This window comes from Chiloscyllium plagiosum, unplaced genomic scaffold, assembly GCF_037043375.1.
Source record: "Chiloscyllium plagiosum isolate Xiang-an unplaced genomic scaffold, Cpla_swu_hap1 HiC_scaffold_2, whole genome shotgun sequence".
Classification (NCBI taxonomy): domain Eukaryota; kingdom Metazoa; phylum Chordata; class Chondrichthyes; order Orectolobiformes; family Hemiscylliidae; genus Chiloscyllium; species Chiloscyllium plagiosum.
The window spans coordinates 74,325,025-74,349,598 of NW_028270140.1; the positions used below are offsets into that span (position 1 = coordinate 74,325,025).

The 24,574-nt window shown below is 39.8% G+C and overlaps 1 protein-coding gene across 7 annotated transcripts in view; it reads right to left on the reverse strand.

Moving 5' to 3' along the window:
- Positions 1–24,574, reverse strand: part of vps13a (vacuolar protein sorting 13 homolog A) — a 422,990-nt gene that overhangs the window by 305,222 nt on the left and 93,194 nt on the right. For 5 of the 7 annotated variants that reach the window (XM_043712521.2, XM_043712537.2, XM_043712528.2 and 2 more), the window contains exons 12-17: positions 22,659–22,765; positions 20,481–20,652; positions 17,709–17,771; positions 17,322–17,451; positions 12,231–12,325; positions 9,194–9,336 (exon numbers count right to left, since the gene is read on the reverse strand). In XM_043712521.2, coding sequence (XP_043568456.2) covers positions 9,194–9,336; positions 12,231–12,325; positions 17,322–17,451; positions 17,709–17,771; positions 20,481–20,652; positions 22,659–22,765 — 710 coding nt within the window. Of the gene's footprint in view, positions 1–9,193; positions 9,337–12,230; positions 12,326–17,321; positions 17,452–17,708; positions 17,772–17,893; positions 17,965–19,048; positions 19,157–20,480; positions 20,653–22,658; positions 22,766–24,574 lie in introns of those variants that run through there. The other 2 variants (XM_043712545.2, XM_043712559.2) reach the window with 2 other exon arrangements.

The window sequence follows — 24,574 nt, forward strand, 5'->3', positions numbered from 1 at the left end:
ACTCTTATCTTGTGTGAAGAGTGTAGTGGGGGTGGATTTAAACTTGGAAGGCAGAGAAGGTGGGTTGACAAAATAGCCTAGTTTGAGAAGTACTCGAGAGGGCAGAAAGAAGATATTTGATGGGGAAAAGGAAGTGAGGGAAGGCTTGAGTGTTAACAGTGAACAAAGAAGGTGATTGCTTTCCACTGGGCAAGAATGAGATATGGGCTGAGTTTTCTTTTAATGTTATTTTAAACTGTTTTTATGCAAATACACAGAGTATAGTGAACTGGAAACAGAAATTGCTCCGAAGGGGATATGACATAGTAGAAATAACAGAAACATAGCTTAAACCAGAAAAGGTTTTATGCATTTTAGTTGAAACAGGGTAGTAAAAGGGGAGATCACGTAGCAGTCTTAGTCAAAAATATAGTGTCATTGCCTTTGAACAAGATCTAGTTCCCGAATTAGAATTTATGCTTGGAGTTGAGGAACAATAAGGGAGCAGTGACCTTGTTGGGTATTTATTACAGATCTCCAAATAGTGGGAAGTAGAAGATTTGTAGGCAGATTATAGAAGTCTGCAGGACAATTGGGGTTGTGATAGTTGGTGATTTCTATTACCCTTGGGTAGACTGGCCAAAAGGTAGAGTGTGGGACACAGAAGGGGAAAAATGATGCAATAGTACTGGAGTGAGCCAGCATCATGCTGGCTCAGAGCTGCACCCAGTTCTGAGGTTGGATCACCGGACCCGAAATGTTAACTGATTTCTCTTCACAGATACTCCCAGACCTGCTGTGCTCTTCCAGCAATTTCTGCTTTTGTTGTTGATGAATAAAACAGTGGCTGAGAAAGGGGACAGTTTCAAAAAGGAGATGAACAGGGTGCAAACTATGGACACCCCCATGAGAAATAAATACAGGATATCTAAGGCTAGAGTATCCTGAATGACTAGGGATGTTGATGAGAAAATGAAGAAAAAGGAGGCATATGATGCTTATCAGAATAACAATAGAAATTAGGAAGAGTATCTCAAATGCAGAATGCAGGCTAAGGCTGAAATAAAGGCGGCTAAGAGGAAGCATGAGGAAAGGATGCTAGGCTACACTAAAACAATCATAGAAAATGCTCTTCAAACATATTAATTGTAAAAGATTACTGAAAGATAGAGTGGGGCCCATAAGGAACAAGGTAAAAACAATGGGCTGCAAATGCTGGAAACCAGATTCTGGATTAGAGTGGTGCTGGAAAAGCACAGCAAATCAGGCTGCATCCGAGGAGCAGGGAAATCCACTTTCGGGCAAAAACCCTTAATCAGGAATACAGGCAGAATGCCTGAAGGGTGGAGAAATAAATGAGAGGAGGGTGGGGGTGGGGAGAAAGTAGCGTAGAATACAATGGGTGAGTGGGGGTGGGGATGAAGGTGATAGGTCAGGGAGGAGGGTAGAGTGGATAGGTGGAAAGGAAGATAGGCAGTTAGGACTGGTCATGGGGACGGTGCTGAGCTGGAAGTTTGGAACTGGGGTGAGGTAGAGGAAGGGGAAATGAGGAAACTGGTTAAGTCCACATTGACGCCCTGGGGTTGAAGTGTTCCGAGGCGGAAGATGAGGCGTTCTTCCTCCATCGTCGAGTGGTGAGGGAGCGGCAGTGAAGGAGGTGGGGGGAGAGGGTTGAAATGTTGGGCCATAGGGCGGTGTGGCTGATTGGTGCGGGTGTCCCAGAGATGTTCACTAAAGCACTCTGCTAGGAGGTGTCCAGTCTCCCCAATGTAGAGGAGACTGCATCGGGAGCAATGGATACAATAAATGATATTGGTGGATGTGCAGGTAAATCTTTGATAGATGTGGAACGTTCCTTTAGGGCCTTGGATGGAGGTGAGGGAGGAGGTGTGGGCGCAGGTTTTGCAATTCCTGCGGTGGCAGGGGAAGGGAGGGTGTGTTGTTGGGGGGGTGTGGACCTGACCAGGTAGTCACAGGGGGAACGGTCTTTGCGGAAGGCGGAAAGGGGTGGGGAGGGAAATATATCCCTGGTGGTGGGGTCCAAGTGGAGGTGGCGGAAATGTCTTCGGATGATTTGGTTTATGCGAAGGTTGGTAGGGTGGAAGGTGAGCACCAGGGGGGTTCTGTCCTTGTTACGGTTGGAGGGGTGGGGTCTGAGGACGGAGGTATGGGATATGGACGTGATGCGTTGGAGGGCATCTTTAACCACGTGGGAAGGGAAATTGCGGTCTCTAAAAAATGAGGCCATCTGGTGTGTTCTGTGGTGGAATTGGTCCTCCTGGGAGCAGATACGGCAGAGGAGGAGGAATTGGGAATACGGGATGGCATTTTTGCAGGAGGTAGGGTGGGAAGAGGTGTAATCCAGGTAGTTGTGGGAGTCGGTGGGTTTGTAAAAAATGTTGGTGTCAAGTCGGTCGTCATTAATGGAGATGAAGAGGTCCAGGAAGGGGAGGGAGGTGTCAGAGATGGTCCAGGTAAATTTAAGGTCAGGGTGAAATGTGTTGGTGAAGTTGATGATTTGCTCAAACTCCTCGCGGGAGCACGAGGTGGCACCGATTCAGTCATCAATGTCGCGGAGGAAGAGGTGGGGAGTGGTGCTGGTGTAACTATAGAAGATGGACTGTTCTACGTAGCCAACAAAGAGACAGGCATAGCTGGGACCCGTATGGGTGCCCATGGCTACCCCTTTGGTCTGGAGGAAGTGGGAGGATTCGAAGGAGAAATTGTTAAGGGTGAGGACCAGTTCGGCCAAACAAATGAGAGTGTCGGTGGAAGGGTACTGTTGGGGACATCGGGGGAGGAAGAAACGGAGAGCTTGGAGGCCCTGGTCATGGCAGATGGAGGTGTAGAAGGATTGGATATCCATGGTGAAGATGAGGCGTTGGGGGCCTGGGAAACAAAAGTCTTGGAGGAGGTGGAGGGCATGGGTGGTGTCTCGAATGTATGTGGGGAGTTCCTGGACTACGCCGGATAGGACAGTGTCGAGGTAGGTAGAGATGAGTTCAGTGGGGCAGGAGCATACTGAGACAATGGGTTGGCCAGGGTGGTCAGGCTTGTGGATCTTGGGAAGGAGGTAGAACTGGGCAGTGCGGGATTCCCGGACTATGAGGTTAGAAGCTGTGGGTGGGAGATCTCCTGAGGTGATGAGGTTCTCTATGGTCTGGGAGAGCTGCTCACTAAAGCAAGGGATACAGCAGAGATACTAAATATTTCACTTTTGTCTTCACCAAATCAGAAGGAGGTGACAATGACCTAGTTAAAAACACAGGCACTGAGCAACTGATCAGTGTAGTGATTGATAAAGGAGAGGTGAATGGGACTTTAGATTAGATTACTTACAGCTTGGAACAGGCCCTTCGGACCTTCCCAACAAGTCCACACCGACCTTCCGAAGAGCTATTCACCCATTCCCCTACACCCAACACTACGGGCAATTTAGCATGGCCAATTCACCTAACCTGCACATTTTTTGGGCTAACCACTGTGCCACCCACAAGTGCTAGGCAGGCTGGCAGCACTCCAGGTACAGAAGTCGCCAGACCCTGATGTAATGCATCCTAGATTGCTGAGCGTGTTCAGGAAGCAAATCGTGGTGTTGTTGACAGACATTTTCAAGGCTTCTCTGAACACATGAGTCGTCCTGGGGAACTGGAGTATTGTAAATGTGACACCATTGTTTAAGAAAGGGACAAAGGATAACCCAGGAAACCATGTTAGTCTGTCATCAGTCATGGAAAATTGTTGGAAGACATAATACAGGATAAGTAAAATATACACAAACAGAAAAATACATTAATACTAGACAGTCAACATGTTTTTGTCAAGAGCAGGTCATGTCTGACAAACGATTCAACGAGGTGACACACAGAGTAGATGAGGAAAGTGTTGTGAATGTTGTACATTTGGACTGTCAGAAAGCATTTAATACATTGCCTCATGGCAGGTTGGTGAACAAATTAAAAATGTTTGGAGTTGATAAACCCTTGACAGCAAAGATTAGAAGTTCGCTAAAGGATAGGAAACAAACAGTAGGTACAGCTGGGCATATCTCAGATTGGAAGTGGTGTATTGAGACCCTTGCTTTTTCTGATTTATATACATGACTTGGAGATGGGTGTTGAGGGCAAAATATCTAAATTTACAGCTGAAACTAAGTGAGAGAATAGTGAATTGTGAGGATGATGGTGATTGACTTCAGAGGGGCATTGACAAGTTAGCCAAATGGGCAGACAGTTTGCAGATGAAATACAATGATTAGAAATGTGAGGTAATGCATTTTGGTAGAAGAAACATGGAAAGACAATACTGACTCAAATGGTACAATTTTGAGGTGAGTACAGAAGCAGAGAGATCTTGAGTTCATGTGCATGATTCTCTGCAGGTGGCCAGGCAAGTTGAAACAATAGGCTTATAGGATCATTGGGTTTGTAAGTGGAGGCATAGAATATCAAGTGATGCTACATTTCCACAAACTATTGGTCAGACGATATCTGGAGTAGTGTGTTCAGTTCTGGGCACCTTATTTAAGGAAGGATGTTAAAGTCCTGGACAAAATTCAAAAGAGGTTTACTGGAATAATACCACGAATGAAAGATTTTAGAAACAAGGAAAGATTAGAGAGATTGGGCTTGTTATCCTAGCAAAAGAGATGATTAAGAGGTGAACTTACTGGGAAGTTCAAAATTATGAACATTTTGACAGGGTAAAGAAAAATGTTCTATTTTCAGTAGTATGTCAGTAATTAGGTTTCACAACTTTAACATTGTCAGCAAAAGAGCTGAGACAAGGAGAAACTTATTTACTCAAAATTGATGGGATTAGGAATGTGCTGCCTGGAAGAGTGGTTTCCAAGGAAAGCAGCACATATATTTGAAAGGGATGAAGTTAGAGGACTACAAAGATAGTGGGACAGATTGCTTGGGAGCTGGTACAGACAATATGGGTTGAATAGTCTCCTACTGTACCATAAATTTGATGATTCTATGATTCTTCCCTGGTTACTATCAACAATCTCTTTATCTGCCTAATGTTTTCCCCCTCTCTTCCCCAACCCCCCACCCCAAAACTATGGGCTCCACCTATCCACTCACCTCCACCCCCCCCACCTCATCAACAGCATAAATACCAGTTTTTCCTAGATGCGTTCAGTTCTTAAGAGACACTGGACTCAAAACATTAACATTTTGTCTCTCCATAGATATTGCCAGGCCTGCTGAGTTTCTCTCGCATTTTTTGTTTTGTTTTGTAACAGTGATCAAGAGTAAGTTATAAAATTATCAAAACATAAAACTCATACTTTTGAATAAGTTCTGAGATTTTGACAATTACTTTAATCTGAATAAATAAAACTTCCCAAAGGGCAAAATTTAACAGACGAGTTCAACATCCAGAGAAATCATAATTTCACTAAAAAATCTCTTGAGACTCGTGGAAAACTAAATTTTGATATTAGAATTCAAAAGATGCAAATCCAAAAGATTGGCTGCTGAAATTTTTCATGAGTCTGTTAGATTTAGACTTCTTAACAGAAGATTAGACTTTGCAGAAAGCTATTCAGACTGTGCTAGAAGCCAAAATGAGAAAGAATCACAGAGAAACCTGAGAGAAGGACAACCTCGAGAACAACTTATAATAGATCAATTTTATAAGTTATAAAACTTGAAAGACACATAACAAATAAATATAAATGTTGGCATAAAGCAGGCACTAAGAGTCAGTTATCAGCACCGTGGAACAAAAAATAAAGAGGCTCACCAGCATGTATGACCAAAATAAAACACTAACTTTGTGCATGTAGAGTCAGTCCAATCATCCAGTTTAGTGCTGTTTTACTTTAGCACTGGTTTAAATTATTCTTTCCAAAACCTCAAAGCGAGGAGAAATGTGTAATTACGTGTACAGCAGAATAGTAAGTGATTCAGTTGGCATCATTTTGGCACAAATTCCTCTTCTTTCAAGACTTGAGGCTGTTCTAAGCATTCCTCTTTGTAGCTCTGCTCAATGCCTCACTGCAACACTGTGCCCAAAGCAGCTGCCGCCTGCCCCCACACACGCCATAGCCTTACGGGATCTTTCCTCTTTCCCAACAGGCCACCACCTCCTCCAGAACACACTGGACATGCAGCTATCCATCTCATTGAAACCACTTGTGAACTCACCAGCTCCCTTTCTTTCCCTGGCCTTTGGAATGCTGATGACTTTGGAACTTGGCAGCATACCCGTTACACCTGAGGCAATGGCCAAAATAGTGGGGCCCACAGAGGAGGCTGCAGCCCACAGCTGTTGGAAGAATGCATGAATTGCATCTGAGCATGCAGCCAGCACAAAGAGCAGTACCACCTAGCAGTAGCCCAGGCAGACCATGAATACAGCAGCAGGCAGGAATGGTGCTACATGCCCCAGAAAGACAGCAATGACACAATGTGGCCAGGAACTAGTAACAACCATGAGGTTCATGGCCCAATGGACAAAGTACCCCCAAGTATCTTTTGGGGCAATGGCTCCCTAATTGTCATACTTCACTTAGCTGGCATGTTTGAAATCAAGCCTGCCACTTCCAAGATATGCTTCAAAAGTTAAAGATTTCAAAGTACACAAAATTTCCAAATTTACTAATCGATTTAGACCAAGTTGACAGAAAGCATGGACCAGGTGTCTGTATTGAACAAGATTTACTATGAATTAGAAATAAATAGACTCTTCCTACAGGTAAACAATTATCAACAGTCAATGTATAACACGAATGGATAAAGCTCTAATCCCCTTACAAACGCCCCTAATGTACACATACACAAGGACATGCAGACAGACAAATAGGTAGGGTTTACAACTTGCTCGAAAAGGCAGCAAACAGGTCAAAAGAAACAGCATTTTGAAAAGATTATTCAAAGAGAAGTAGTTGAGAGAACTGATCTAACAACAAGTTGTTGTCAGCCAACTGGGGAAAGGGCAACCCATAGTTGAGTTCGTCGGGCTTCCTAAACTCAAGGCAGTACTCAAAAAGAAAACCCAATGGCATTACCTATGTTGACACAAATAAAACTTGTGTTACACAGTCAATAAAAACAAAATCTGCAACTATACAGTATTGTGGAAATGCTTTCTATACTTATCACCACAAAAGACCTTTGGATGACAGCAACTATTGCAAGTAGTACTAAAAATGGACAAGAATGAACAGTATGTTCCACTTGAGCTCACTGCAGAATTTAACTAAAGTCATGCGGACAGCAAAACCATCTGCAGAACAAACTGCAGTAGCAGACAGGACTTTGAAGATAAAGAATTGCCTGGGAGAAGATGTTAAAATTCACACAACACCAGGTTATAGTCCAACAGGTTTATTTAGAAGCACTAGCTTTCGAAGTGCTGCTTCTTCATCAGGTAGGATAGTAATATATGTAATTACATACATGAATGTAATAAATGTTAACTTTGGGGGGAAAAACTTGGATAGATGTTAGGACCATTAAGGTATGTGATAGCAAGTGGCAATTCAGCATTTCATATTTGCCCTGTGTGGATAAAGCAGCTGCCAATTCTCAGCCTATTTGCCAATACATTATGCACAGCCTTGAGTGTGCACCTGAAGCAAGTTAATTTGCAAATCCTTTTCAAACAAGTTGAGTATTTTTTTGCCTCTACCACCAAACTGCAGTAACAAATTTCAGACATTCACCTTTCTCTGGATGAAAAATGTTTTCCTCATGAACTCTTCACTGTTTCTACCAATCACCTTATATCTGTGACCTCTGGTAACTGAAATATTGTTTTCAGGTAATTATTGTGAAAGAGTTAACACTGGTGACTGTACTGAGCTCCAAAATCACTGGGCAAGAAATCAGGTGACTAGGTCTTGATCTTGAAGCGGTCAAATACTATATCCAGGTCTTAGGAACAATGTCTTACTAGCTGATGTGACTTACACCTGATTGCTATTATGCAGGAAACCACATCTTTTGAAGACAAGCGCCTCTTCATGTTGAAGATTCACTACTGTTTATCTACCACTGTAAACCAAATTGTTCAAACACTGGCTAGAAGAGCAGGGTTAAAATTTGGGAGTTCTGTGGTAATTAATCTCCTGATTCCCCAAAGCTTGTCACCATCTTACAACACAATTCATAAAGTGAAAGAATACTCTCCACTTATCTGGATAGCAGCAACTCCAATAACACTCAAGCAGATTGACACCATTCAGAATATAGCATCTCCATTGATCAGCAGTTCACCAGTTAATTCATTTACTCCCTGCACCAAAAAAAATTGTGGCAGTGTTTTTTTTTACTTGCAAGATGTACTACATCAACTTGGCAAGCTTCCTTTAAGTACATCTTTGGCAAGCCCGTAACCTTTACCACCTAAGAGCATAAGCACGTGGAACACTTTGAGCAGCAAGTTCCCTTACAAGCCATATAATATCCTGACTGCTATGCCTTCATCATCAACAAAACAAAAACCTAGAACCACCTTTGGAACCACATGTGGGTATTTTCGCAAGTGGTTTCAATGAGATGGATAGCTGCATGTTCAGTGGTTCAAATGGCTCACTATCATCCTCAAAGCAAATAGGGATGGGCTGACCTTGTCGACGGTGCACAGACACGATGAACAATTTAAAAAAATTGCCATTTGGCAGCAGTCAGGTTATGGAACGAGAAGAGTGTTCACTGAAGAGATGAGATGGGTGGGGTAACTAACACAATAGCTTCAGAGAAAAGGAGGGAAACTGGGAGATTTGCACAAAATCAAAATAATCAAGTTGCTAGACAATTGCTACTTAGAGACTTAAAAGAAATTTTGAAAGGACAGAGTGAGATCACAGACAAATTTGTAAATGGGTGCATGATTTTAATTCTAACCGTGAGGAGTTTGGGAGGTAATAAGGATAATGTGAATAGAGCAATAGATGAATGGAAGTTTGCTTGTTAAATAGAATTCCTGGTTAATCAGCCATGATGGATGGGTTTAAGAAATCAGTGATGAGCATTGTCAAAGATTCCTACAAGTGGTTAGTAATCTCCCTTGAAATTAAAATTCCTAAAAGACAACAAGATAAAATTTCTAAAATAATTAATTGTACATAGTTACCAAAACAAATATGCTGTTAAATTTAACTTTTAGTATTCTACATGCAATCACAATTTCAGTCATAGCCCAAGGAGAAAATTAATGTCATTTACATTAATATGTTACTCGAGTCATAAAAACATACTTTATTGCTTGTGCTCCTGGTCTCTGGATCATCATCATGCTCAAGTCAATCACAGCAAATTTCATGATCTCTGGCTGGTCTTCTTCTTCTCGAATGGAAACGGACATGCTAACAAGCTTCACGGAAAGTTTTACTGCTTCATACTATACAATTAGATCAAGAACAATACTAAGTACAATACTAAGTAGTGTACAATGCAAATAAATTCTACATTCCATTTAGAAGTCAGCAGCAATAACAATGAGCATTTTCATTTAAATTGGGGGCAAATGTACATTCTCTTTATTCATTCATAAGACGTGGGCAGCATTAGCATTTATTGCCCATCTCCATTAGTTCTGGTGAAGATCGTGGTGAACTTTTAACCACAGCAATCCGTGGGGTGCAGTGATACCCACAATTTTGTTTGCAAGCAAGTTCTAAGAGTTGGACCCAGTGACAAATAACGAATGGCAACAGAGTTCCAAGTTAGGATAATGGTTTAAAGGCCAACTTGCAGTTGATGGTGTTTCCATGCATCTGCTGCCTTTATGCTTCTAGACAGTAATAGTGATGGGTTTCAAAGACAATGTCAGAACAGTCTTGGTGAGTTATTATAGTATGTCTTATAGATGGTACACACTGTTGCCACTGTGTGTTGAAGGGAGCAAATTTCAAAGGTGGGGGTTCAAATCAATCACATCGCTTTAGATGTTAACTATACTGGAATAACTTAGCTACGATATGGCTAGTTCTGAGCTCACGTCTTCAGAATATGTTGCCAGAGTATTGTTAAGCCCTGTCATTGTTGCTGTGCCGCCATAGTTTTACAGATCACAGCAGCTGTTCTCTCAGAGACTGAATCGACTGGTGGCGATTTAACCTGAGGGTCATCAGACATCAGGTGAGGGAAGAGATTGAGAAGGACAGTCCTTCATGGTGACCTCAAACCGGTGACGGGAATTGAACCCATGCTGTTGGCATCACACTTGCTCTGCAAAACAACAATCCAGCTAACTGAGCTAAACCAATTCCAGTTAAAAGCCCTAGTCTTTACAACTTCCAATGTCTTCAGCTGTTTCTTGATATCACAGAGTCAAAGTCATACAGCAAAGAAACCAACCCTTTTGTCTAACTCTAGCATGCCAATCAGCTATCCTAAACTGATCTAATCCCATTTGCCAGCATTTAGCTCACATCCCTCTAATCCCTTCCCGTGACGTGAACATACAAGGTACGGTTAGTAACTTAGCAGATGACACCAAAATTTGAGATGTAGTGGACAACGAAGGTTATCTCAGAGTACTACCTTGATCAGATGGACTAATGGGTGGCAGATGGACTTAACGTAGGTAAATGTGAGGTGCTGTATTTTGGAAAGGCAAATCAAGCCAAGTCTTGTACACTTTATGGTAAGGTCCTGGGAGTGTTGCTGAACAAAAAGGGACCTTAGAATGCAGGTTCATAATTCCTTGAAAGTGGAGTCGCAGGCAGATAGGATAGTGAAGAAGATATTTAGTATGCTTTCTTTAATTGGTCAGGTCATTTTGCAGCTGTATAGGACATTGGTTCGACCACTTTTGGAATATCATGTGCAATCCTGCTCTCCCTTCTATAGGAAGGATGTTATGAAACTTGTAAGGGTTCAGAAAAGATTTATAAACAAGTTGCCAGGGTTGGAGAGTTTCAGCTATCTTGCTGTGTCACCATAGTCTTGTCAGATCAGAGGGGCTGCTTTCTCATTAGACAGAAGCAATTGGTGGTGATTTAACCTGAGGGCCACCAGACCTCAGGCAAGGGAAGAGGTTGAGAAGGAGAATACTAAATGGTAACCTCAAACCAAAGATAGGAATTAAACCCACACTGTTGGCATCACACTGCTATGTAAACCAACATCCAGTCAACTGAGCTAAACCAAATCCTGGTTTCAGCTACAGAGAGAGGCTGGATAGGCTGGGGCTCTTTTTGCTGGAGGGTCAGAGACTGAGGAGTGACCTTAAAAGTTTAAAAATCAAGAGGGGCATGTATATGGTAAATAGACAAGGTCTTTTCCCTGGATTTTTTTGGATGGGGGAGCGGGAATCCAGAACTAGAGGGCATTGGTTTAGGGTGAGAGGGGAAAAATTTAAAAGGGACCTGAGGAGCAACGTTTTCACACAAAGTGTGGTGCTTATATGAAATGAGCTGCCAAAGGTAGTGGTTGAGACTGGCACAACTACAACATTTAAAGGCATCTGGATGGGTACAAGAATATTAAGGGTTTAGAAGAATATGAGCCTAGTGTTGGCAAATGGGACTAGATTAATTTAGGATATTTGGTCAGCATAGATGAGTTGGACCAAAGGGTCTGTTTCCATGCAGTACAACTCTATGACTCTATAACTACTGAAGGAACGAGCCCAAAAGGGATACAACTTTTTACTGAACAAGATGGAAAGAGGAAGATAAAATAACTTTGATTTTCTCTCTATCCTGTTGGTAACACCATGGGAGATCAACTATTCACATCAAAAAACAGTGAAATAATCGAGCAAATACAAGGCAAATCAACTTGCCTGAAAAGTTACATTTACAATGGTTACGGAATAAAATACAGCAAATATCTTATTAACTGGCAACTACGGGACTAGGAGGGTATTAGTTCATCAAATATTCTGGTTGATCAGAATATTTAATTAATATTAAATATAAAATTAATGTGAAAACAACACAAAATAATAGAAATGAAATGCAGACTGTATATACATCAGTTATACTTTATTTACAGCATGAATAAAATTATCATGCATCTTTGCCTTAAATAAAAACTACCAGCAGACAGCATTCTCACTTGCATCCTCAACTGATTACACACATTGAAGAGATCATGATAATACAGTAACCTCCAATATTTCAGGTACATAATGTTTGGTGGTTTATCAAGAGTGCTGGTTCATAAGGTTGCATTTCAAACAAAAAGTTGTTGCATTTGCATAACAGCATCTCTTAGTTTCATTGACCATACTATACCAAACGATGATGCAGGAACAATGTGAATGAGTAATTTTATAAAACCTACTCTTTTAGGCATTGTTGGGTCCACCACAGCTTCACTATATCCAATTGCTGCATAGAGTTTAGCTTTTTCTTCAGGCGTCATCAATAAATCAATTCCTAAAAATAAGCACATTTCCAAGTTAGGAAAAGTAGCTTTCTACATCTTAATTAAAAACTGTTTCAGACCAAAACGAATGAATAGCTTAACTGACTTATCAATTCTATTAGCATGCTACAGATGAAGATTCTAAAAATATAAAAAGTGCCCCACTGACTCAAGTCAATCATACAGGTGCAGCAAAGTGTGAGATGCAATACTGTGCTCCTTTTCAAAGGGGCAGGAAGATTACTTCAGCACCTGAGGTCAAAGTTGGAACAGAAGGTTACTTTAAAATTCTTGCTAATTATTCTAGCTTAGTCAATCTGTTCTAATAAATAAAATGCTTATTTTTCATTCCAGTGGGGCTAACTTGAAAGCTCTTAAAGTATGAAAGCTCTTAAAGGAATCGCTGAAAAGGTCTGCAAAAATATCTGAGAGACAATTCCAGCATTTCCACTAATGATCTGGAAAACACAAGATTAGTGAGTAGAAACAAAAAAAATTTCAAGCAATCATTCTGGCTCATACTGGGACATACAAGGTTTGCCCCCTTTACTACTTCAATTCTGACAACTTCATGAAGGTAGGCAGGAGGAAAATTCATCTCTATTACTCAATCATCAATAACATTTCAGTTGTCATGGGTCACTCTTCATAACTGAACCTAATTTCAGAAAAAGCTTTTGGATTTTTAGGTAATGGTCAACATATTGGAGCACAATTAACTGAAGTTAATCTAAGAACGAGAAGTATCTTTGGACACAAAAGGATCATTTGACGATTCAGTTTAAAATCAATTTCAGGAAATCCCTTTTCAAACCCCAATTCTGTCAATTAATTTATTTTCCAAGTATTTCATGAAGTTTGGGAATGACAAGATCAGGAGAATAAATTCACTTTGACTCCTTTCCAACTTGCATTCACCATGGGATTTAGAGAATGGAAGAGAATCCTCGAAAGTAGCAGAATGGCAGCAAGTGAAGTCAAAGTGTGCGTGTGTGTTATGGGTATAAAGAAAACCAGGAAGAGAGAAAAGTCAGAGATGGACCATGTAAAAGCAAGAGAGAGGTGTGTATTGGAAGCATGATTTTCAGCTTAAGCAAAAGATGATTCTTTTCAAATTCAGAACAAAAGCAGGAAGCTGCAAGAACTCAAATAAGCAATCAAACAAAGCTGCCAGTGAAGGAATGGAACAAAGACAAAAACAAAGAGCATTCCATACACCTCATATAAAAGCAGACACATTTTGGATCTATACAGCCTTCTATACAAATGCTCTATATTTGGAAATGAGTGGAGAATTTGGTTGAAAGAAGCACAAGTTCAGTCAAGTGAAGTAGCTTAATGGCAGATCAGGACTAGTTGGACTTTCATTCAAGGAAGAAACAGAGGACCTGTAGTCATCTGAGTAGAAAAGAAAGTTGCACAGGAAGTGGAAGCTCATAATAAAAGGAAATAAGATCAGAAGACTGAAACATTTAAATGGCAGAGGGCATCAGAGCAATCACACAGGTACATGGAAAATGTTTGAAGGGAAATATCATATTTCAGATTTATACTGCAGTGAAAAATTTCCTGCAATTTTAGATTGATTCCAGTTTGTAGTGTTATGATTAAAAAAAACTAACATAAATTAGTTCAGTGACAGGAAAGCAAACAAACTTGCAAAGGCAAACTAGTTTAAATGTGATCAAAATATTGCAGCAAAAACAGAGATTGAGCAACTTACAGTCCACCTCCAGAGATTCTGCAGGTTTTAGTTCTTTGACACTAAGGATGATTCTCAGACAAACTATATTTATTCAAATGAGTAAAGGAAAATAATTCATAACTATCTCTCAAAAGCATCTTCATCTTTTCCTCTCACACATAAAGTATATACCTTGTTATATGTAATGCAATGGACATTAAGTAGTTGTTTAGTGTCTCATCTAAGTCACTATTGTTCAGAGTCCAGTCAGAGTCATACAGCATGGAAACAGACCCTTTGGTCCAGCCAGTCCATGCTGAACATAATCCCAAACTAAACTAGTCCCACTTGCCTGCTCCTGGCTCATATTGCTCCAAACCTTTTCCAATTCAGGTGGTTATCCAAATGTCTCTTAAATATTTATAATTGTACCCACATCCACCATTTCCTCATGAAGTTCATTCAACACGCAAACCACTCTCTGTGTAAAAGAGAAATTTGCCCCTCATGTCTTTTTAAAATCTTTCTCCTCTCACCTTAAAAATGTGCTCCCTAGTCTTGAAATCCCCCTTCCTACAGAAAAGGCAACTACCGTTAACTCTATCTATACCTCTCATTATGTTATAAGGTCACCTCTTTAAATCAGGTCACCTCTCAACCTCCTCGCTGTAGTGAAAGAAATCCCAGCTTTTTTTTATAACTCAAACCTTCCACACCCTCTCCAGCTTTGAAGGCAACTGAACTGTAGTGCATTACAGCTAAAAACTAGATTCAAATAGCATTCTCACACAAATGTACTTTCAGTATTAGTACAGAACATCAGAAGACGACCAGTGAATTTACATTTTCCTAATTCAAAAAAAATCTCTATGCTAATCTCCCTTTCAGGGCAAACAGGGCACACTAAAGGAGTATACATCAGGATGAATTAGGGAGGTGGTGGGTGAGAAGATAAAACAATGAAATCACAATCACAACTGCTCCATTAGCGATTTCAACAGAGAGTTGGAAAATGGGTAATTTAAGCAGATGGTTTGCTGCCATTTTAACTTTTGCCGCCTCTAAAACACAAGGAGAGGAAAGGAGGTGAAAAGGGTTGAATCCATGAATTACATCTTTTCTTTTGTAAATTCAGTTATGTGGTGTCACTGGCTCGGCCAGTATTTCTTATGCTGCCTTAATAGCCCTCCAGAAGGTGAGCTGTATTCTAAACTGCCACAGTCCATGTGGTCAGAGGACAACCATAATGCTGTTAGGGAGAGAATTTCATGACTTTGACTCAGCAACAGTGAAGGAACAATCGTACAGTTCCAAGTCAGGACATTGCTAAGGTTTTATGGCATAACAAGGTATTAAAAGGAATATGGGCCACAAAATGGAGGTAGATCATAGATCAGCCATAATCTCAGGTGAATAGTGGAATGGGCTACTCCTGCTCCTACATTCCTATGAATGTAGGCTCTTATATCAAAGGGATTGAAGATTAAGAGTCGGGAGTCTTAGTTTAACTGTATCAAAGTGCTGGTGAGGCTACATCTGGAGTAATGTGAGCAGTTTAGGTTCCCTTATTTAACAAGAGATAGTATTTCATTTGAGGCAATTTAGAGAAGGTTCACCAGATTGATCCACAGAATTGAAGGATTGTCTTATGAGCAAAGATTAAGCAGGTTGGGACTCTACTCACTGGGTGTTAAGAAGAATGAGAGGTGATCCCATTGAAATATAAAATTCTTAAGGGTTTGACAGTATAAATGCTGAGAGGATGAGACTCTCATGAGAGTCTAGGACAGGGGGCATAGTCTCAGAATAAAGGGCACCATTTGAGACTGAGACAATGAGGAATTTCTTCTCAGGCAGTTGAGTGTCTTTGGAACTCCTTGCCACAAAGAGCTGTGGGGGCAGATACCTTGTGTATATAACAAAGGTGATACAGAGGATTTCCTATATTGATCAAAACTCTAAGTATTATGGGACAAGGACAGGAAAGTGAACATGAGGAATGTCAGATCAGCCATGATCCTATTGAACAGCAGAGGAAGCTCAAAAGGGACAAAAGGCTTATTCTAGTTTCTGTTTCTTATGGTGTTATGGTGTGTGCCTTATAAAGAAACTTGCAGGTTGTGGTGTGGTCACGTATCTCCTACTCTTGTTTCTTCCATGTGCTACAGGTGATAGGTTCAGAAAGCACTCTTGTAAAGGTGCCTTGTTGAGTTGTTGTATTCAATTTTGTGGATGGTACACAAAATATATCCATGGTGGAGGGAGTGAAATAATCCCATGGTCTGTGGTCCAAGATGACCAAGAGCAGATTTCATGGTCATGCGCATTTGCCGCCACCTCTCACCGCCCCAGCAAACTTATCAGAACGTCTGCAACTAGATGTCTCAACTCAACCCCAGATACTCCAGCTCTCGCAATGTGGAGTCCATTTGCATCATCCCCACCTTCCTATGAACCTAGATAGCTGTCATGTGGGAAGTCAGTAAACAGGAGTTTCATATACTTATACACTTAATGGTAAGATCCTGGGGATGTTGCTGGACAAAAAGAGACCTTGGGGTTCAGCTTCATATTTCCTTAAAAGTAAAGTCGCAGGTAGACAGGATAGTGAAAGCAGCATTTGGTTATGTTTGGTCACTGCATTGAGTATAGGAGTTGGGACATCATGTTGCAGCTGTAGAGGACATTCATTGGGCCACTACTGGAATACTGCAAGCAATTCTGGACTCCCTGCTGTAGGAAGGATGTTGTGAAATGTCAAAGGGTTCAGTAAAGAGTTACAAGAATATTGCCAGGGTGGGAGGGTTTGAGCTTTAGGAAGAGGCTGAAACTATTTTCCCTAAAGCATTGAAGGCTGAAGGGTGACCTTACAGAAGTTAATAAAATCATGAGGGGCAAAGATAGGCTAATATCCAAGGTCTTTTCCCCAAAATGAGACACCATAGGTTTAAAGGCAAGAGGGGAAAGATTTAAAAGGGATCTAAAGGGGAACTTTTTCCACACAGAAGATGGTGTGTGTATGCAATGAGCTGCCAGAGGAAGTAGTGGAAGCTGATATAATTAAAACATTTAAAAAGGCATCGGGATGGGTATATGAATAGGAAGGGTGTAGAGGGATTAGGGCAAATGCTGAAAATATTAGACTCGGTTAATTTAGCATATCTGGTCGGTGTGGATGAGTTGGAGTAAAGGCTCTGTTTCCATGCTGTACAACTCTGACTCCATTAGATCTTTCTCAAATCTGCCAACAGCAATTTCTAATTTTATATTAGATTTACATATTAAATATCAGATTTAATGGGCAGTAAAATATTTTCCTGTACCAGATTTGGATTCTTGTGGTTTCTCTTCTTTTGTTCCTGCCCAATTCCAAACCCAATCAAACCATCCACCAGTTTTCTCATCTTCAATTTTTGCACCCGGTCTGTAAATTTTATGCCCTGTTTTCATAACCTAGAAGAAACATTTACAGAATACATTGTCTTTAGTTTCTTGGGTATCAAGCTTGATATTTATGCAGCTATATCATAAGACAGAGTTCACGTGTCGGTGAGCCATATTAATTATTTAAAACAGTTTACAATGCAAACTAAATATTTTAGTATATTATATTAAGTAAATGAGCAAATAAACAGAATAAACAGAATTACAAAATAAATGCGCTTGGCTATCAAAGTCAATTTGCATTTTAAAATCCTTCAATAAAATACCTCTACTTCTGCTTGCTGTCTTGCAAGTGTAATGTTAAACAAATCAAGGTCTTTTTCAAGTTCCTGAAAAACAAAACAATCATAAAAACAAGTAGAAAACAAATTTGAAAATGTAACTGAGGAGAGAGTTGGGGCAAAATGAGAATAGCTTTTTCAGCAAATTACTGTTACTTGAAATACACTACCTGAAAAGGATGATGGAAGACAACTCAACAACTACACTTGTGACAATACACAATATATATTCATACTTTAAAATCTTGATTCTCAAGTTAAAATAGAAATATGGCTTCAATTTTGAGGATAAGTTCTGTTTAGTAGAAGTCAGAAAGTCATTGAGAGCAGTAAACGAGAAACATAATTTCCAAGAAAGCATATGACTTCAAATCTGTTCTTAGCAGGATACTTGTGATGTTAATTTGATGACTTGCTAAAAAAGTTGAAGTTCTACGACTTACAGAAAAACAGTCTATTAGGGTTGTTTCTTTTGAATTTAGTAGAGAATCAGGCTTAGCCCAGGAGAACAGCTTCACTTTAGCAGAAGCAGAAGCTTCACTTCAATTTGTGAAGTCTCAGAGCGTAAAAGTTTTCGAGTTGTCAGAACAGAAGAGAAGTTTAGGTCATCAGAAATGGGAAGTGTCTAGGCTATCAGAAATGGAGAAAGTCAGGGAAATAAACATTGAGAGTTAAGAAAGGAGTGAAAATTGACTGGGATCAAGTATCTGTAAAGGATAATGCTGGGAAAATAGTTGAAACTCTTTATGATCAAATCATTTGAAACTGTTGTAGATTTTTCTCTTTCCCTTTTTGTGAAATAAGCTATGTTCTTTTGTTGAAGATGATTAGCCTCGTGTAAACATATTCAGCGACTAACCAATATAGTTAGCAATGTCATAAATTTAACTAATGATCCATCAAAAGAGTTCTGAAGGAGCGTCACTGGACCCGAAATGGTAACTCACCCCACCCACACTAATGCTGGCAGACACGCTGAGTTTCTTTGGCAATTTGTGTCAACATCTTCAATATTTTTTGTTTCATTATGATCTTACAAGTCAAGATTCATTCTAGGAGTTGACTTTTCCCTTATAGCTTTCCAGCTATTGGCAACAAAAGGTATTCATTGAAATTATGAATTATCAGTGAATCCATAAAGAAATAAGTAATTGGGAGGCACTGGACATTTAAAAAAAAAATTCCAAAATATATTACATAGATTAGGCCTTGAAAGTTGTTAAGAATTTTCTGGGAGAAGAACATATAACAGTGGATGATTTAAAATTTTGATTTAAGCCACACAGAGCAGGATCACATCAGGATGAGATGCGAAAAGCGACTACCCAGTATTTAAGAGTTAGGAGAAGGAAAATCTGAAATTGATACATCATTGCTGTGGTTCTGTTCGCCGAGCTGGAAGTTTTTGTTGCAAACATTTCGTCCCCTGTCTAGGTGACATCCTCAGTGCTTGGGAGCCTCCTGTGAAGCGCTTCTGTGGTGTTTCCTCCGGCATTTATAGTGGCCTGTCCCTGCCTCTTCCGGTTGTCAGTTTCAGCTGTCCGCTGTAGTGGCTGGTATATTGGGTCCAGGTCTATGTGTTTGTTGATGGAGTTTGTGGATGAGTGCCATGCTTCTAGGAATTCCCTGACTGTTCTTTGTTTCGCTTGCCCTATAATGGTAGTGTTGTCCCAGTCAAATTCATGTTGCTTGTCGTCTGTGTGTGTGGCTGCTAAGGATAGCTGGTCGTGTCATGTCGTTTCAAAACGACACGACCAGCTATCCTTAGTAGCCACACACGCAGACGACAAGCAACATGAATTTGACTGGGACAACACTACCATTTTAGGGCAAACGAAACAAAGAACAGCCAGGGAATTCCTAGAAGCATGGCACTCATCCACAAACTCCATCAACAAACACATAGGCATCGGAACTGGAAAAGTGTCTGACAGACAGCAAATTAGAAAGACTCAGCTAAGAAAGAAATCAGGCTTAATATAAGAATGACACTTCAGTGCGTTTGGATTATCTGTAAAAGGATATTCCTGACGAGCAGCAAAACTCCAACAACTAATTTTTGTATATAAGTATGTAGAGCTTTCTTTTATTTGTTGTGAATATGGTCAGTGTTTAACTACCATTTTGGCCAAGTGCAAATATCAAACATATAAATTATCAAGCCAAGTTTTACTCTGAGTTTCGACTTGTGCAGTATTTGCATCAGCTAACAATTTCAGAAAGAACTAAACAAATATTTGAGGGGATGATTAAAAAGACGCAGAAGCACTTATAGGGAAAGGGCAGTGGGATGATAACAACATCTCTTTCAAAGAATTGGGACAGGCAATTGAATGAGTTTCTCCGACACTATATGATTCTGCATGTAATCTTGGACTAGAATGGAGAAAATGGCTGGTGTCCTGTATTTGTGCATTTGTGCAAATACACTGGTTGAGAACAGGATTGGGTCTATTAGAATGCCACCACAGACAAAGAATGTTGACATTTTCATTCATTTAAAGACAGAATCACATAATATAAATTTTGACGTGTACTGGGAATAGTGATAGGTAGGTATTTAAACTGAATTATTTAGGGCCTAGATTTTTTGGTTGGTGCTTTGACAAGTTAAAAACTAGAATTTTTCTTCAAAACCATTTAAGTTGGTCATTTTGTTGTGGTTTATCAAATATCATGGCATACCTCTTCCGAAATTAACATTAGTTATTTTTAATGTAAAAGGTTATCTTAAACAATGTTTTACTGTTAACCAACCTCAAGTGCACTGAGAAGTTCCTCATCTGGTTTCTTAGTTTTGATCCTTGATTTATAAAGGCTCCTGTAATTCCTTAATGTTTGTCTGTGCTTTCGAATGTGCCTCCATGACCAAGCATTAAGTGCAGGCTTTATCTTCTCTTCCAATATGCCATTTATAGCATATGCCCACCTGATTATGCAAAAGAATGACAACATCTACTTAAAAAGAGATTACAAGTCAACATTTGTAGACAATGCTTTAATTCTGTACTGTGAAGAACATTTACTCTAGATGTCAGCATACAAATGGAGTCTCAAAAAAAAGCCTCTAAAAATAAAGGATCAATGCAAAAGCTAAGTATGAAAGTGAAATGCTGGTGTGGGCATGGATAGTCTCATTTTTAAATGTCATTTACTTTCAAAGCAAAGAGTAGACATATCTTAAAACCTCAGTTCAATGCACTAACGTGTATTAAATTCTTAAACAAATGTTGAGGGCAGACTCTACATATTCTCATCGTAATACAGCACTTCATACAAAACCCATAATGTCTGTAACTTTTACTTGGTATATTAGAAACAACAATAGCAATAAAACTTTTCCAAATAGATAACCAAAGCTTGTATTAATAGTTAATAACAAGTATAAAAACAACACATGCTTTATGTTAGGTCAGCAAATCACAGCATAATGTCATGACATTAACTGCTTGGTAAATTTGCTGAATTTTCTCATACTAGCTCCAACGTACAAAGCTTATTACAAAACCGTATCTTGCTACCACAAAATTATAGTGGACAAAAGAAGTTCTGTACTGAGAGTCCTGCATGATATCAAAATGTATGTCCCGATTCCAAAACATTGTACGTAATCATTCTAATGCAATCTATCCTTCTTGTTCCAGGGATAACACAGTAATTATGCCATAGAGGAATATAATTTGATCCATCAAGTCAATTCTAACAAATCCAGAAATAACGTCAAAGCAGTCCACTCTGTTTATGGCAAAGTTTGAATGTAAACATGAAAATGCAATCGGTGTGAGACCAATTAGATGTTACTGCTTTAGGAGTAAAAAATTTAAATTTTCAAACTGCATTCTACAGTACAGCATATGTTTTAATATAGATGATATGATAAATATAGAAATTATCCACATGTTGCAATAGATCACAACTAGGAACTAATATTGAACTGCTAGGAGACATTTTTTAAACAATTCTTAGGGTGAATGCTTTTATCATTTTTTGGAGTTCATTCACGAGATGAAGGTGGCAATACCAGCATTTAATGCTCATACCTAATTGCCCTCAAAATGTTGGAGGGGAATTGCCTTCTTGGAACACTGCAATCAGTTTACTGTAAGTAGACCCAAAGTCATCTGGAACTGACTTCCATGATTTTGACCCAAGAACAGCAATAGACTTCAGAGTCAGGATGGTGAGTGGCTTGGTGGAGAACTTGCAGGATGTAGTGCTCATGTATCTGCTGCTCTTGTCATTCTAAATGGTAGTCCTCTTGGGTTTGGAAGGTGCGAAGAAGCTGTGAATTTCTACAGTGCATCCTGGAGATGATACACATTATTGATGCTGAGTGAAAGATTAATGATGTGGTATCTTTGTCCTGGACAAGCTTCTTGAAAGTGATTGGAGCTGCACTCATTCAAGCATTTGGGAACATTCTGTTACATTCTCAACTTCTATCCTGGAGATGGTGGATGAGTAGTCCGGAAGTGGATTACACTGCAGGATTCATCACCTCTGACCTCCTGTTGTAGTCGCTGTATTTATCTGGTATGTGTAGTACAGTTTCTGGTCAATGTTATCTTCCAAAATGTTGATTGTGGGGGGATTCAGTAACAATAATGCAACTGAATGTCAAAGGGCAATGATTAGGTTCTCTCTTGTTGGAGATGGACCATGGCCTCGCACTTGTGAGGAGCCAAAGTTACTGACCACTTGTCAGTCCAAACACGGACAACATCCAGGTCCTGCTGCGTTTGAACATGAACTGCTTCAGTTGCAATACCATCTAGACAATAATATTAGGCTTACACACTTCAGTGAATATAATACTTCAATGTATAGACATTGTCAGAGTCCAGTTCTCTCCGCATTATTTTTAAAAAACTTTCTATACCATGATCTTTCAAGTAACCATATTTGCTTCCAAAACATCAAAATTTAAATATTTACCATTTCTTAGCATTGTTGCGACAGGGAACACCTGGCCGATATTTTCTATATGGCAGATTTCGTGTCATCATATCAATTGATCCGAGTAGTTCCATGATGCTAAGATACTGTTCAAAGGAAAAGAAATAAGGTTTTTTATGAAAATACAACATACTGTTATGATTCCAACTGATGCTATTATTGAACAAGTCAGATCCCAGGATAAATCTTGCTTTTATACAACATTAGTTTTTAACGAGGTTATCTTTTTTCCATTGAAGCAAACACATAATGCTGCAGACATGGTTTTATCAAATAACAGCAAGCTTACTGTGCAAAAAAAATTAACAGTATCACAAGTTTAAATATTTTAAAACACAATAAAATTGGATCCCATTAATGCCAAAAATACTTCTTCACAAGACTCACAATAGAGAGAATTTCCTTCTCTATCACATCTACAAGGCTCAATTTAACTGATGCCTCAATTTATGGCCTTGAAAATAAGATAGCTTCTTCCCAAATTCTTTATATAACCAAGCTTAGACTTTTTCTGTTTCAAACAATCTGTTTAAGGCTTTTAACCAAACCCTTCTGGTCAAAAAGTTTGGAAATACCCTACTTACACTCGGTAATCTATTTATTAACAATTCTAAACTCTCTCCTGACTTTAGGGAGCAATTATTTTCCAAAATGAATTTGAGGCAAGAACTCTAAACTACAATCAAAAAGGACTTACTTCAAGCTGAGTGCTTCCCTAAGCCAAAAAGAAATATCCATTCCAGTATATTCTATCTGAAGCCAAATGCACAACTATTTACTCTGCTCACTTATAAAGCTATCCAAGGAAAAGAAAACCCCAGTACTCTCTAGGATGCCTCCTACATATTTTTTTAAAAATCTTTACAGAAATACTGATAAGTTAATCACTTAACCACTTCATTGGCATATGGAAGGGCCACAGGAAGAAGGATCTAGTAGGTGGGAGGAGGAAGGAAGGCTGAGGAAGAGAACAAGGAGGAAAAGAGAAAGAGAGTGAAAGAAAGTGGGCAAGTGAGGACCAAGACCCCATTGAGAGGTAGTGTGTGTGGGACCCATAGCTCAGTGAGGTCATCAGATCATTGTGTGTGAATTCATAACCTCCTTCCACCCCTGTGACTCCCATCCACTTCCCTAGAGCCCCTACCCTAAAGGAGGCATGGACAAAATTTTACAAAGCTAGATGGTGAAGGAGTGCCCTAGTTAATCCAAATCCTTTGCCTCAGGTCACCTTCAGGAGAGCAGCATCTCCTCATCCATTCTACCACTTAATTGCAACCTTTTTTTTTGTTACAGGTTCTGATGGTGTGGATGTTGATAGAATGCCTCCTGAGGCCAATCTAGACTATGAGGAGTAGGAATTCCATACCCCAGAGGAATGTGGAAGCTCAAATACTGAGTATAAGCAAAGTCACACATCAGTAGATTTGTGGCTACTTGGAATGTCATGCTATATAAGGATGTTGTAGAAAAGAAGCATTGGGACATGATCAGCTATGATCCAACTGATTGACGGTTCAGGTTTGAAGAGCTGAATGGCCCACTCTTGATCCTAGGTTCCTGTGCAATGGCTACACGAATATGCAAGGTTTCAATGATGTCTTTCCCTCTAAATAAAAATATAGTGTCACATGAGAATCTTTGGCAACCAGTTCAAGGTTGTTTGAAAAGGTGGCAGGCATCTGTTTATGCTTTATGTTGCAACTCAGGTAAGCAGCTGCCCACTGTAAATTCTGTGGTACAAGATGGAAGGTGTTGAAATATTGGCACTGGGTGCAGGGACCTGGTTATGCTCAGATGTGTCGCAGAGTTTGGATTGGGAGTAGGGGTTGCTGCCAGACTTGCTGCATATTTCAGGTATTGTGGCTTTATTCAGATTTATAGCAGTATTTGCTCAA